This window comes from Salmo salar, chromosome ssa05, assembly GCF_905237065.1.
Source record: "Salmo salar chromosome ssa05, Ssal_v3.1, whole genome shotgun sequence".
Classification (NCBI taxonomy): Eukaryota; Metazoa; Chordata; class Actinopteri; order Salmoniformes; family Salmonidae; genus Salmo; species Salmo salar.
The window spans coordinates 60,677,354-60,693,812 of NC_059446.1; the positions used below are offsets into that span (position 1 = coordinate 60,677,354).

Sequence of the window (16,459 nt, forward strand, 5' to 3'; positions counted from 1 at the left end):
TGATTACCACGCAGCTGAAGTGCACAGTCGAGATCGTCTCAGCCCCTGGCTGCCTCAGTTATCTAACCGCATTGCGTCTGGAGGTGGGAAGAACTAAGGTGAGACGGATAATGAGAGAGAGGAGGGGAGATGCCTGAGGTCCAGAACAGAGGAGACAGACTGTGATATGTCTGTGAGATTAGTTATGAACTGACCTCCATGATGGCCATAGATTGAACAGATGTGGGGCTTAGTGGTTGCTGGCTGGGGGAGGAAAGCAATGATAATCCTTCAGGCCTGGAGGAGATCATCCAGTAGATTGGTTAGATTTGAAACAGCTGGAATAGATTCAGACTGGGGGGAGAGAGCTGTCTCTAGCTGATGTATGAGATTGTTCTCTGGCTCTGAGTCAAGGGCAGATGGATCACAGTTACAAAGGAGACTCTATAGGTCCCTGCACATCTTTGTCAGAGGCTGGGGCCTCTAATACATCAACCTGTCACCGTAGTGTCTGGGATAAAGAAAAAGGACTGGGAGAGAGTTTGTAGGAATTTATATGGTCTTGAGTTTTTGTCATACTGTAATCATTTCTTTTTATTACAATCCCAACATGCATTCTTGCAGTGCAAGAAGAATGTTGTCATGTCTTGCCCTGGAAAGTTACTGGCTGTGGTAGAGTAGGGAACCTTGTCCCAGACAGTCTCCTTTACCGCCACAGTAACTCAGTTCCATTTATTACAGAACAGCTAGTATATCCCTGAGGGTATGGAGATTGGTTTAAGACGGTTAGTGTCATTTTGTAATCCTGAAAAGTCAAGAGACCATCTGTGGCCTGTCTCTTTCTCTCCTGTGGAGAGAGGTTTTGGCAGGCTTATAGCACAGAGCGGATGAGGGTCATGGGTAGAGGTCGACTGATTATGATTTTCCAACGCCGATACCGATTATTGGAGGGCCAAAATAAGCCGATACCGATTAATCGGACGATTTATTTATATATGTAATAAGGACAATTTGCACAGTACTGAAAGAACACTTTTATTTTAACTTAATATAATACATAAATAACAATAAATGTAGTCTCAAATAAATAATGAAACATGTTCAATTTGGTTTAAATAACGCAAAAACACAGTGTTGGAGAAGAAAGTAAAATATGTGCCATGTAAAAAAGCTAACATTTAAGTTCCTTCCTCAGAACATGAGAACATATGAAAGCTGGTGGTTCCTTTTAACATGAGTCTTCAATATTCCCAGGTAAGAAGTTTTAGGTTGTAGTTATTATAGGACTATTTCTCTCTATACCATTTGTATTTCATATACCTTTGACTATTGGATGTTCTTATAGGCACTATAGTATTGCAAGCCTAATCTCGGGAGTTGATAGGCTTGAAGTCATAAACAGTGCTGTGCTTCAAGCATTGTGAAGAGCTGCTGGCAAACGCAGGAAAGTGCTGTTTGAATAAATGCTTACGAACCTGCTGCTGCCTACCACCGCTCAGTCAGACTGCTCTATCAAATCATAGACTTAATTATAATATAATAAAACACACAGAAATACGAGCCTTAGGTCATTGATATGGTCAAATCCGGAAACAATCATTTCGAAAACAAAACGTTTATTTTTCTAACAACTTACCTCGCAGTCTCCTTGTGGAGTGCAATGTAATCGGCCATAATCGGCGTCCAAAAATGACTCAATATATCTCTCTCTCTCTCCCCCCCTCTCTCTCTCGCTCCAGGATTAACTCTGACATATCTCACAATTTGTTTGTGTCTCACAGCAAAATGAACAGTCTCAATTGGGACACAATTAAGGCCAAGGCTAGCAAAGCGTGACTGACTGCAGAGATGCATGTTTACTATCTCACTGTAAATCATTGACCTCCAATTGAAAAGGCCCTTTTTACTCAATTTCACTCCCTTTACACCAAGATTAATTGCCCTGCTTAACTGAGGAGATAGATTAAATCAGTAAATTCTCGTGGAAAATAGCTGTGTCTGTGTTCTCTTTGAAGGCTGATACTTTTCCAGTGTTGATAGCCTGCTGAGAAATGTTTAGCTGAAACTCTCTGGTCTTTGAAGTCTTGGCACGTCTTGTCGAATGTATGCTGTGAAGATTATAGGAAAGCTTTATATTTCAAAGCTTCTCTTACATGCGTGCAGCCATGGAGGCAAGCGTGAATATGTAGCAAAGAGATGTTTATCTGAACATGTGCCGGTTAACCAAATGAATACTCTGTTAGGGCTCCGAAGAGCGCAAGCTCTGAATAATTTAAAGGCTGTGTAGAGCGGGATGCGATTTTCTTATGCACAAAGAGAAAGCGTGGTCTTATTATAAAGTTCTACTTTACTTACAGTTGAGTGTCCACGCGTTGGTGCTTGTTTGATTTAAAATATGAGTAGGGCTGTAATGGGAAATTATTTGATTCATTTTCGGGTATTTGAGTTACTGTGGATATGGATTGATATGTAATAAACATGATTGTATGTGGAGGATGAGGGCTGCAGTAGATTGTATGTGGAGGATGAGGGCTGCAGTAGATTGTATGTGGAGGATGAGGGCTGCAGTAGATTGTATGGGGAGGATGAGGGCTGCAGTAGATTGAATGTGGAGGATGAGGGCTGCAGTAGATTGTATGTGGAGGATGAGGGCTGCGGTAGATTGTATGTGGAGGATGAGGGCTACGGTAGATTGTATGTGGAGGATGAGGGCCGCGGTAGATTGTATGTGGAGGATGAGGGCTGCAGTAGATTGTATGTGGAGGATGAGGGCTGCAGTAGATTGTATGTGGAGGATGAGGGCTGCAGTAGATTGTATGTGGAGGATGAGGGCTGCAGTAGATTGTATGTGGAGGATGAGGGCTGCGGTAGATTGAATGTGGAGGATGAGGGCTGCGGTAGATTGTATGTGGAGGATGAGGGCTGCGGTAGATTGTATGGGGAGGATGAGGGCTGCAGTAGATTGTATGGGGAGGATGAGGGCTGCAGTAGATTGAATGTGGAGGATGAGGGCTGCAGTAGATTGTATGGGGAGGATGAGGGCTGCAGTAGATTGTATGGGGAGGATGAGGGCTGCAGTAGATTGTATGGGGAGGATGAGGGCTGCAGTAGATTGTATGTGTGGGGAGACAGACAGAAGCATTCCCTTGGGGAAGGGAAAAAGGAGTTAACCATGAATGTTTAAGTACCATATTTAATGAAGTAGTTTGGCGCCTGTTACTCTATCATTTGCTGATGTAACTATGTACTGATGATCTTACCTTTTGACCACTATCAAATGTCTGCAATTGTTGAATGTTGTGTAAAGTTTGAGTCCAGACAGGATTCGAGGACACACTGATAATGGATCTGTGACACTGTGTGATTCTGTAGCATCCGATGTTGTGACTTCCTACAAGCCCCCTGGTGTTTACAGAACATTGGGTGCTGTGTGATTAATATAGTTAGACATTTTCTCTGCTCCTATTCTGGAGGTGTCTCCCTGATGCTACTTGTAATAAACCGGATTGATTTGATCAATGTCTGCTCTCCTTTTTGTTCACCTGGAAATTCCTGTTACAAGGACCTATGAAGTATCTGTGTGATGGAGAGAAGTAGTAGACCTTATGATCTAAAACAAATGTACACCATCACTGTGCAGCTGAAAATGAAGGGTAAAGATGGGATGAGTAAACTGAAAAGAATAGAATGATGGATAACGGTGGCAGCAGGACTGAACTGGTGATGGGGGAGAGGAGTAGGCAGAGGAGAGATGGATTAAGGAGAAGGGCTGGGTTGCCAATCATTTATAGTGGAGCAGGTGTACAGCAGTAGGCCTGCTGTGAGAAGTCTCTCTGTTGGAATTCTGTTAATCTGCAGTATACAGTAGGAACAGAACACTACTAAATACTAATACTTATATATTTATACAGTGCATTTGAAAAGTATTCAGATCCCTTGACTTTTTCCACATTTTGTTACGTTACAGCCTTATTCTAATATGTATTAAATCCCCCCCCATCCATCTATACTAGAGGTTGACCGATTATGATTTTTTTCAACGCCGATACCAATACCGATTATTGGCGGACCAAAAAAATTGCCGGTGCCGATTAATCGCCCGATTAAATTTTTATTTTTATATATATTTGTAATAATGACAATTACAACAATCCTGAATGAACACTTATTTTAACTTAATATAAATACTATCAATTTAGCCTCAAATAAATAATGAAACATTAAATAGTGTGTTGGAGAAGAAAGTAAAAGTGCAATATGTGCCATGTAAAAAAGCTAACGTTTAAGTTCTTTGCTCAGAACATGAGAACATATGAAAGCTGGTGGTTCCTTTTAACATGAGTCTTCAATATTCCCAGGTAAGACGTTTTAGGTTGTAGTTGTTTTAGGAATTATAGGACTATTTCTCTCTATACAATTTGTATTTCATATACCTTTGATTATTGGATGTTCTTATAGGCACTTTAGTATTGCCAGTGTAACAGTATAGCTTCCGTCCCTCTCCTCGCTCCTACCGGGGCTCGAACCAGGAACACATCGACAACAGCCACCCTCGAAGTAGCGTTACCCATGCAGAGCAAGGGGAACAACTACTCCAAGTCTCAGAGCGAGTGACGTTTGAAACGCTATTAGCGCGCACCCCGCTAACTAGCTAGCAATTTCACATCGGTTACACCAGCCTAATCTTGGGAGTTGATAGGCTTGAAGTCATAAACAGCGCAACGCTTGAAGCACAGCGAAGGGCTGCTGGCAAAACGCACGAAAGTGCTGTTTGAATGAATGCTTACGAGCCTGCTGCTGCCTACCACCGCTCAGTCAGACTGCTCTATCAAATATCAAATCATAGACTTAATTATAATATAATAAACACACAGAAATACGAGCCTTAGGTCATTAATATGGTCGAATCCGGAAACGATCATTTCGAAAACAAAACGTTTATTCTTCCAGTGAAATACGGAACCGTTACGTATTTTATCTAACGGGTGGCATCCCTAAGTCTAAATATTCCTGTTACATTGCACAACCTTCAATGTTATGTCATAATTATGTAAAATTCTGGCAAATTAGTTCGCAACGAGCCAGGCAGCCCAAACTGTTGCATATACCCTGACTCTGCGTGCAATGAACGAAAGATAAGTGACACAATTTCACCTGGTTAATATTGCCTGCTAACCTGGATTTCTTTTAGCTAAATATGCAGGTTTAAAAATATATACTTCTGTGTATTGATTTTAAGAAAGGCATTGATGTTTATGGTTAGGTACAGTCGTGCAACGATGGTGCTTTTTTCGCAAATGCGCTTTTGTTAAATCATCCCCCGTTTGGCGAAGTTGGCTGTCTTTGTTAGGAAGAAATAGTATTCACACAGTTCGCAACAAGCCAGGCGGCCCAAACTGCTGCATATACCCTGACTCTGTTGCAGAGGTGACACATTTTCCCTAGTTAAAAGAAATTCATGTTAGCAGGCAATATTAACTAAATATGCAGGTTTAAAAATATATACTTGTGTATTGATTTTAAGAAAGACATTGATGTTTATGGTTTGGTACACGTTAGAGCAACGACAGTCCTTTTTTGCGAATGCGCACCGCATCGATTATATGCAACGCAGGACAGGCTAGATAAACTAGTAATATCATCAACCATGTGTAGTTAACTAGTGATTGTGATTGATTGATTGATTTGTTTTTTATAAGATAAGTTTAATGCTAGCTAGCAACTTACCTTGGCTTCTTACTGCATTCGCGTAACAGGCAGGCTCCTCGTGGAGTGCAATGTAAAGCAGGTGGTTAGAGCGTTGGACTAGTTAACCGTAAGGTTGCAAGATTGAATCCCTGAGCTGACAAGGTAAAAATCTGTCGTTCTGCCCCTGAACAAGGCAGTTAACCCACCGTTCCTAGGCCGTCATTGAAAATAAGAATGTGTTCTTAACTGACTTGCCTAGTTAAAAAATATTATTAAAAAAATTAAAAAATACAAATCGGTGGCCAAAAATACCGATTACAGATTATGAAAACTTGAAATCGGCCCTAATTAATCGGCCATTCCGATTAATCGGTCGACCTCTAATCTATACACAATACCCCATAATGACAAAGCAAAAACAGATTTTTTGAACATTTTGCAAATGTATTAAAAATAAGAAATTGACATCACATTTACCTAAGTATTCAGACCTTTTACTCAGCACTTTGTTGAAGCACCGTTGGGGATGTATTTGGGGAGTTTCTCCCATTCTTCTCTGCAGGACCTCTCAAGCTTTGTCAGCTTGGATGGGGAGCGTTGCTGCACAGCTCTTTTCAGGTCTCTCCAGAGATATTCGATCAGGTACATTCAGAGACTTGTTCCGAAACCACTCCTGTGTTGTCTTGGCTGTGTGCTTAGGGTCGTTATCCTGTTGGAAGGTGAACCTTCGCCCCAGTCTGAGGTCCTGAGCAGGTTTTCATCAAGGATCTCTCTGTACTTTGCTCCATTCATCTTTCCCTCAATCCTGACTGGTCTCCCAGTCCCTGCCGCTGAAAAACATCCCCAAAGCATGATGCTGCCACCACCATGCTTCACCGTAGGGATGGTGCCAGGTTTCCTTCAGATGTGACGCTTGGCATTCAGTCCAAAGAGTTGGTTTCATCAGACCAGAGAATCTTGTTTCTCATGGTCTGAGAGTCTTTAGGTGCCTTTTAGCAAACTCCAAGCGGGCTGTCATTTGCCTTTTACTGAGGAGTGGCTTCTGTCTGGACACTCTACCATAAAGGCCTTGGTGGAGTGCTGCTGAGATGGTTGTCCTTCTGGAAGGTTCTCCAATCTCCACAGAGGAACTCTAGAGCTCTGTCAAAGTGACCATCGGGTTCTTGGTCACCTCTCTGATTAGGGCCCTTCTCTCCCAATTGCTCAGTTTGGCCGGGCAGCCAGCTATACGGACAATTCGTTCGACCTCATGGCTTGGTTTTTGCTCTGACATGCACTGTCAACTGTGGGACCTTATATAGACAGGTGTGTGCCTTTCCAAATCATGTCCAATCAATTTAATTTACCACAGGTGGACTCCAATCAAGTTGTAGTACCATCTTAAGGATGATCAATGGAAACAAGATGGGCCTGAGCTCAATTTCGAGTCTCATAGCAAAGGGACTGAATACTTATGCAAATAAGGTATTTCTGTTTTTATTTTTAATACATTTTGAAACATCTCTAAAAAAAAGTGTTTTGCTTTAACATGGAGTATTGTGTGTAGATTGATGAGGGAAAACATGTATTTAATCCATTTTAGAATAAGGCAGTAAGTAACGTAACATTTTTGGGAAAAAGGGAAGGGGTCTGAATACTTTACGAATGCACTGTTAGTGTGCCGCTAAATAGCCTCTGTATCTGCCAGTCTGCAGACTAGTCCTGTTGCCTTCCTTATGAATAGCCTGCTATCTAGGAGTGATTCCTGCTGTGGTAAATTAAAGACAGCGATAGATGCACAAAGAACATCGTGCTGTACAGTATTATGCTTCAATGCAGTATTATTTCTATGAGCTGAGTCAGCCATTAGACTTTATCATCTGGTGAACAATCCTTTCTCCTGAGATGATTCCTTCTGCATTAGATTAAGGGGACAACACTGGATGCACATAGTGTGTTCCTGGGAGTGGGACATGTTTTCTTAGCATGTAGTCTGCTTGTTGGGGTTAGTGGGAAAACGATGATGCAGAGTGATTTTAAAGTAGATCACTGAATGTGCTTACGGAGCGAGGGAGAAAGAGGGAGAGAGTTGTCCGAATGAGAGCATGCGTAGGTTGTAAGTCTTGTGAACAACATGCCAAACCATTTTGTGACAGAGAGGCCCCGGTTTAATTCCTAGGCATTCAAACTCATGACTCGTCCATACAGTGAAGTGATAGACATGGGTTAGCATGTGGTTGGACCCAACTCTCTATGTGCACGCCATGCCCATCCATGTCATGACAAGGTCTGTGAATGGGTTGTGTGATCACCACAAGGCAGAGGTTGTTTAGTTCGTGCTGAGTTGGCATTTGGAAGGCTAATCAAATTACCATAGAAGGTAATGGGATGTTGTCTAAAAAATGGAATATCTTGGCTTGCAGATCCTTGTGCAGTAGGGTCTTGAGGTATACCACATACTGCTCCATAGGTCACGATCACTTCATTAAAGTTTGTTTTCTTTGTGTTGACTCAATGTGTTCCTCACTTAAATTAGGTCAGAGGAATCCCTAGTCACATGAGATCCTGTTGGTCATTTTTCTCTGCTGTGACTTAATCATAAGTTGCTTGCAGCCAAGGAGACATGTCAGTGTATATCTACCTTCACTTCCTCCCAAACTAGTCAGACTACTTTAACTGAACAATAGTTCAGTTGGGATTTCGTTTTTGGCAGATCAGTAATGTTTTATCCTCCTTACTGTAAAACGTTGGAATGATATTTAACCTCTACAGGAAATGCACACACACTCGTGCCCACACAGATACAGTAAATCACCTTCCCTAGACACGCTATTGGTGGGTTTGGGGCAAAGTCTTGAGTTGACGCTTTACTAGTACCCACAGAGCAGAGAGGGGCTTAGGGTATTAGCGCTAGCTACAGGGGGTTTCTGTCAATTGCTATGACTGACAGATTAGAGAGGAAAAGTGGATAAATGAGAAAAGGATTAGCTTTGCAGCTATGGCAACACAAACAAGAAGTCTAAGCTTCCGCTTTGTACTGTACCTTACCGTAACTGAGGCTGGATGAGGGAACTGTTTTGGAGTTTATCCGTTATTAAGTGACCCGGTTGGGCTAAAATATGCACCAAGAGTAAAGGGGTAATACTTGTATGTTCTCTCTGGCAGCAGTCTACGATGTTTTGGTTGACCTCATAACAGAACATTCAGAGTGGGTAGGGAGGGATGTTTTAAAACAAATCTGGATGTTACTGATAGAACTAATAGATACCAATAGGAAAACAAGATGTGGAGCCTTGTTACACACCCACCCACCCACACACAGACAGACCACACACACAGACACAACCATACGTCATGACCTTTCTGTGTTTTCGCCGAAATTAGTCCTTTTGATGTTAGGAACATCTTATCTACAAGACAGTTTGGCGTGTTTCCATAGTCAGTCACAAGGACCTTTGGTGGCCTTGTTTGTTATTATGCCTAGTTGCTATTTTCCATGCTGATTTGGTTTATTCCTGTTAATGTTTGAGTTGAAGGTTTTGTGTGTCTCTTGTTTTTAAAAACAGCATTTTATGAGGAGAAGTGCTTACATTGTAGTTATATAGAGGCACTGGATATTGTCATTTCTTGACTGAAGAGCCCATCGTTAATTTCCTGCGAGAGGAAAGAGTTCTCTTGAGGTGTACAGATCAAGGATTTGGCCTAGTATGGGCATTGGCCAGCTGCCAGGAGGGGCAGGGGTTCAACCCCTATGGCCAGACATGGCCCGCATAATATTTTATGGTGACAGAGAACTTGGCTGGCGGCAGAGTGTCATGGCCTCTTCAGGTGCCCGTCTGGCGGGCTGTCACGCTACCCGTTGCCCAGGCCCAGCTAGAGACCCAGTCATGAAGTATGTCTGGTAGGGTCTCATCCCATCTGTTGTGCAGATGATTCTGCAGGAGACCCAGTGAAGGTCTGGTTCTGTGGCTGATCTCAGTGCATATCTGACATGTTGTCGCTCTACCCATTGCCCAGGCTCAGCTGGAGGCCCAGAGAGCCACCCAGGACTTCCAGAGGGCCACGGAGGTGCTGCGTGCGGCCAAGGAGACCATCGCCCTGGCAGAGCAGAGGCTCCTGGAGGAGGACACCAGGCAGTTTGACTCAGCCTGGCAGGAGATGCTCAACCACGCCACCCAGAGGGTGAGTACCGTACTGCATGGAGGGGGAGGAGGGAATGGGGTGCTGCGAATTGCATTAGTGCAACATGACTGTCTATCAGACCTACATTTGACACCTGAATGTTACTATTCAAAGGTTAAAGGCATAATGTGGAGGGAAATTGATGCTTCGCAAGTTAGGAAGTCACGTTGTCACATTTCTGTGTTCTGATTTGCTGTTGCAGGTGATGGAAGCGGAGCATACAAAGACGCGGAGTGAGCTGGTGCACAAGGAGACAGCAGCCAAGTACACGGCAGCCATGGGCCGCATGAAACAGCTGGAGAAGAAACTCAAACGCACCATCAACAAGTCCAAGTGAGTCCCATATGACTGTGTTGCGACCACAACCCAACCGCACTGTAGTTAATGGATGGTTTACCAGATGATCTGCGACTCACACATTCACACATCCATGTTTATTTCATGGATGGTTTACCAGATGATCTGCGACGCACACATTCACACACCCATGTTTATTTCATGGATGGTTTACCAGATGATCTGCGACGCACACATTCACACACCCATGTTTATTTCATGGATGGTTTACCAGATGATCTGCGACGCACACATTCACACATCCATGTTTATTTCATGGATGGTTTACCAGATGATCTGCGACGCACACATTCACACATCCATGTTTATTTGACAGTGACCTTTTCCAAGACATTGATCTTTGATGACGTAGATTTTTCAGTAGCTTGAAAAAGGTCAATGAACAAAACAAATGAATATAAATGTGCAAAAGGTAAATGTGCGTGCACCAGTGGAGGCTGCTGAGGGGAGGACGACTCATAATAATGTCTGGAAAGAAACTAATGGAATGGCACCATGTTTTTAATGTATTTTTATACCATTCCACTGATTCTGCTCCAGACATTAACACGAGCATGTCCTCCCCAATTAAGGTGCCACCAACCTCCTGTGGGTTGCAGGAGTCATTTTTGACCTTTGATGATGAAGTAGTGGCTGTTTTTATTCCGACCATCACAAAGAGAGACATTGTGGTGGTGTGCTGGTTAGTATATGCTGTCAGGTTTTTACAAAACTCTATAGACTGGAGGCCTGTTTTGGGGAGGGAGTGTAAGGTGTAGAGTAGGGGGGCTCCCCGCTGTGACTGAGATACTGAGGCTGTTGTGAATCCATACAGCCTTAAAAAGCTCCCTTGTCTCCTTTCGTGATATGTGTAATCAGTATGGTTGAAACCTAGCCGGTCCTCTTACCTATTAAGTGTCATGCAGATGAGATGAGAAAACAGTTTGTTTTAGAGTGTTGGGGCTGAGCCTGTCTTGCTCTGTGTTGCCTCGGCTCTCTGTCTAATCCTTTCTCCACAGTTAGCTCATCTGTGATAGCTCTATATCGCACCCCGTTGCCTTGGTGATATGCACAGAGCTATTCCGAGTTGTTGTCATCGCCTCTAATCTTTCTCCTTCCCTCTTTTTCCCCTCCTCCCTCCCGCAGACCTTACTTTGAGTTGAAGGCAAAGTACTACCTACAGCTTGAGGTATGTGTGCACTACACTACACTGTAAAGGTCTTTTAGATTTAAGGAGTCTTACTGTCTTGTTATTGTGGACTCTGCTCTGTGGTTAGATCTTTACTAATGTGACCTAGGTCAATAAACTTTGACCTTGAACATATTGCCATGTCATCTCAGGTCTAAACCATTTATGGCAATGATGGTTTCTTCTTCTGCCTTTGCGTGCGTGCGTGTACTTAACTGTGTATACCAAGCTAATGCTAACAATGACTCCCTTTCTGTTCGTCTGTAGCACCTAAAGAAGAACGTGGATGAGTTGCAGGCCAAGCTGAGCCAGGCCAAAGAAGGGTACAAGACGGCTCTGAGAAACCTGGAGGTGATCTCAGACGAGATCCACGAACGCCGACGCAACTCGGCCATGGGCCCCCGGGGGCGGGGCGTGGGCGCCGATGGCGACAGTGCCTCCGTGGATGACATCTCCAGCTTCAAGATGGAGTCGGATGGCATCTCCAGTGAGTACACTTACAGTGGCATGATGTTCTGGTCATTTCATTTCTGCGCTTGAAAACTGCAGAAACTGTTCTTGGATCAGCTGTCCTACATAGTGAGGCTAAACAGCCAGCCTTGCCTACTTTTCACTAGTAGTTGGGTACAGCACATAAACACCCTGTTGACTCCTTCTGACTTGTTCTTCAAAACCTTTGTAGGAATTCCTAGAAAACGTCATTATTGACATTGTGCAGGGAGGTCTTGATGTTTTCGAAGAAAAGTCATTAAGATTGTGTCCGGCTCCTGAGAGGGTTGCCTGTTTTCTTGGAATGTTTTCCTAGAGTTGGAACATTAAAAGTGCACAGAATGTTTGGAGTTGACTTTATTGCCCTGCGGTGGTGTCTAAATACTGTACAATACATGCTAAATGTGCTCTTTGAAAGAAGTCTGTTCATTCAATTTTCTTTCAAAGGAAATTCCTGTTTCATTTAAAATGCCTGTATTGACTTTGCAGAAGATCCCATGATCATTGGAAAGGTCATTGGAATCACAATGCTTCATTTGAAGGAGATACTTAACTCTTTTTTTATGCTGAAGGAATGGTTTTGGTCTTTCCTTCATGGCATCATTCATGGCACCCAAATTCTATGCATGCCTTAATAACAACTAGCCTAGAGACAGTTTTACTGTTTAAGCTCCTATGGTTAAGGTTAGGACTTGAGTAATGACAGCTGATCCCGAATCAGTTAAGTGCTGAAGATACACACTGTGATGAGATTGAGGCTCAACTGTAGTCAGATGAAAAGAGTGGATGTTCAGAGCAGTGCGTGTTACTCACTGATCCACTTCCCATTGTCCTGCGGGATGATGTTTCCATGGCAACCTCAGAGCCCTACTGCTGGCTGACCCACTCCGCCGCCATTGGCTAAGGTTATTGCTGTTGCGCGTTAACCCACATAAACAGCAATATGCAACAGTTGGTGATTTGTCTTTTAGTAGATATAAAGTGTGTCTGTTTCAAACTGTCCAATGGCAGTAAACAAAAGAATCAGCGATTGCCCATAGTTCAAGGTCATTAAAACATTCCTTCATTCGCCATCCATGTTGGAATTTGAGGACTTTGACCCCAACACAGAAAATGGATCTCATATTAGTCTTAAAGTACTGTGTCTTTACACTCTCTCTCTTTCACTGTAAAGTACTGTGTCTTTACACTCTCTCTCTTTCACTGTAAAGTACTGTGTCTTTACACTCTCTCTCTTTCACTGTAAAGTACTGTGTCTTTACACTCTCTCTCTTTCACTGTAAAGTACTGTGTCTTTACACTCTCTCTCTTTCACTGTAAAGTACTGTCTTTACACTCTCTCTCTTTCACTGTAAAGTACTGTCTTTACACTCTCTCTTTCACTGTAAAGTACTGTCTTTACACTCTCTCTTTCACTGTAAAGTACTGTCTTTACACACTCTCTCTTTCACTGTAAAGTACTGTCTTTACACACTCTCTCTTTCACTGTAAAGTACTGTCTTTACACTCTCTCCTTCACTGTAAAGTATGTGTCTGCAGTATTTCAAGCAGTCTCTCTCCCCCTTCTACCCACCGTCTGTCTCCCTCGTTTGCTTTTTCTTCCTACTCCCTTTCTCGGTCTCTCTCTCTCTCTCTCTCTCTCTTTGTGTATTTTTTTATTTTGTGGATGCCACATTGATGCTCTGCATGTACACTCCTCAGTTGTACAGTAAAGGCTTGTTACATTTCAACCACTCTTCCCCTCTCTCGGTCACTGCAGTGACGTCCGAGTCGTTTGAGGATGAGACCTGCAGCAGCAGTGCCATGTCAGAGGAGGACTCAGAGACCCGCTCCACCTGCAGCCCCCAGGACCTGCCCTCGCCCTGCCCCTCTGCCAGCTCCTCTTCCCCTGCTCCCTCCTCCTCCTCTTCCCCTGCTCCCTCCTCACGCCCCTGCAGTCTGGACCTTCCCAGCCCAGTCTCGCTGTCTGACTTTGGCCTCATCTCGCCTGTCCTGGGACCACGCAGCGAGTGTAGCGGGGCGTCATCACCTGAGTGTGACCTGGAGAGAGGTGTGTGTGTGTGTGTGTGTGTGGCCAAAAAAGTAAAAAAGGAGAGCTAGGTTTAGAGAGTGTGTTTGCATACTGTGAGGTAGTGTTTAAATATGCAAACAAGTGAAAAAGAAGAGAGATTGATGGTGTGTGTGTTTATTTTCAGTAAGACATATCGTCTTCTGCTTCCTGTCTGACTTGTACCTGAGCCAGATGAGAGACCTATTAGTCATAGTGACAGCTAGCCTAGTGTTTAGACCAGAGCAGGTGCAGAGGCATAGGTTAGCAGACCTGCTGGGGGATATATCCTAATCTCCACTGGGTCCCTAAGAGCCTGCAGAAAGTTTTGGACCAGTGAGAAAGGGTAACAGTGAGAACTTTTAGAAAAAGACTTGGGTATGACAGTCTACGGGTGTGTGTGCAGGGCTTCCTACACACAAAGGATATTCATGACTGGTTACGTGAGGTTTTTTGGGGGGGGGGGGGGGAACACTCCCAATATACTTTATCTATCTCAATCACCAGGCTCACACAGCATACCTCTCTGTGTGTTTCAGGTGACCGAGCAGAGGGAGCAGAGGGTGAGCTGGACAATACTGTAAACAACAACAGCACCACCGTCCCAAACACCAACAAGACCACGGGCCTGGAGGTCCGCCTCAGCTTCCTGTCTCTTCGACGCTCGCGCAACGACAGCACCAATAACACCAAGCGCGAACGTCAAAGCCGTTCCCAGACCCCCACCCAAACTGTGGTCCTGATCAACGGGCTGTGAAGTAGAAAGCTAATCCACAAGCTAACCCCATCACTGGCTTTGTGTGCCAACATGCTCTATTGCCAGTAACCAAACACACATTCCATTCTACCCCATGAACTAATACTGGCTAAGTGAACAGAAAGTGGCTCAGTATGAGATACTATGAACTAAATGGTCAGTGTATATACAGTTCCTATGGATCATGATGATGAAGAGACTTAAGACCCAACCCAGGGTTGGTGATGTCATGAAACCACCACTTCCTATAGAAAGGACCTTTCACCTTTTGACCTCACACCCATAGGTTCCTCAGTCAGATTGGCTTCCCATAATTCCCTACTGTACTCCACACACATTAAGGACAGTGCTGGCTAACGTCCTAAGGGTGGGGGCCCATGGTATGAGGGGAAATGGGACAAACAGTATTGTTTTTTTACTGTGATATACTCCCTGAGAGGGAGCTGCACTTCAAGACAAGACGTGATTCTGTTGTTTGTAAATGAAAGAATGCACTCCTAGCTTCGACTATTAGAAATGGGTGTTATTTATAAAACTTGATGTCACAGTGAATGTGCCACTTGTTTTACCAATACAGAAAATAGTAAAATACACATAAATTGACAGAAATCTGTGTTAAACTTTTGTAAACGAAGAGCACGCATGAGGCCACGATTTAAAGTCAGGATTTCTAAAAAGGAACAAGTACATTTACGGAGTTCAAGTTTTGTGAATAACCCTCATGACTTGTAATATTACTCTGTTATATCCTCTCACAGATAGTTGATTTTTGAATACTCTCACTATTATGTAATGTAATGTGCACGGCGTATAGAGCCTATGGCAACTGAGAACAAACACACACTACCAGCCCCTGGCTGGCATCTCTTCGGACCGCCCGTGCATTTGTCCAATAGGGGTCTTCAGAATTGGACTTAAAAGAACTGTATTCTATTGCACAACTCATTTCCCAGTGATCCAACTGTGAATCCATCTCGCCGACAGTAGCATAAAGCTGGACTTGGAATCTAGATTCCAAGAGTAGAATAATTGTGTGGGGTGAGGCTACAGTAGATATACCCTCCAGCCTAGCCCTCCTTCCATCCATCTCCCTGTCATGGCATCCCCAATGGCCCCGTACTGAGGGACAATGTCCACCCACGGACGGTAACACCAAGAACTTAGCAATAGCGCAAGGACAGAACAATATCTGCCCATGGACACTTTCACATAGAGTTCCCTGTAACGGAATGAAAATTGCCAGCCAGGTAATTCTCAGAATCTGAGGATGGTTTTGTCTTGGACCAATAGAGAAAGTGAAACTGATGGTGAAGAATGATGAGGTCTTTTGTGGAAACTGACAGAATAATTGATAGTGTTGTGATTTCTGGTGGACAGTATCAGCTACTGTAAGTTGTAGATCCATATTGGCTAAAGTGGCACACAGTAGACTGTCAGATGTTTGAGGTCTAGTCGTCTGTCTCAAATAGTGTTACATTGGCTTCCTCTCCTGGTCTCCTTATGCTCCATGGCCACATGGGAAAGATATTTGGTCACTGAGTTATGAGAAAAGCAAGCTATTGCACAAGACTATGCAGTCTATTTGTTATTGTGATTGCTCCAGTCCATGTATGTACTGTACCTGTACAAATGTAATGTTGTATCGATGTTTATCTGTCACCCTTCGCTGTGGAATATAAGGATATAACCATGACAGTCCGTCTCATAGCCGTCTTCCTCCAGTGGGTCTTGTTATGTTAGAGTCATTTTCCATTGTGTCTCCACAGTTTGTGCCTGTTTTCTGAAAAGAATCCATTAAAGTCATGTTCAGTAA

At 43.6% G+C, this 16,459-nt stretch overlaps 1 protein-coding gene across 1 annotated transcript in view; it reads left to right on the forward strand.

Annotated features, from left to right (window-relative positions):
- Positions 1–16,459, forward strand: part of LOC106605354 (SH3 domain-binding protein 5) — a 30,669-nt gene extending 14,210 nt beyond the window's left edge. The window contains exons 4-9 of the mRNA XM_014200875.2: positions 9,664–9,828; positions 10,031–10,161; positions 11,311–11,353; positions 11,621–11,840; positions 13,602–13,892; positions 14,429–16,459. Coding sequence (XP_014056350.2) covers positions 9,664–9,828; positions 10,031–10,161; positions 11,311–11,353; positions 11,621–11,840; positions 13,602–13,892; positions 14,429–14,646 — 1,068 coding nt within the window. The 3' untranslated portion in view covers positions 14,647–16,459. The remainder of the gene's footprint in view (positions 1–9,663; positions 9,829–10,030; positions 10,162–11,310; positions 11,354–11,620; positions 11,841–13,601; positions 13,893–14,428) is intronic.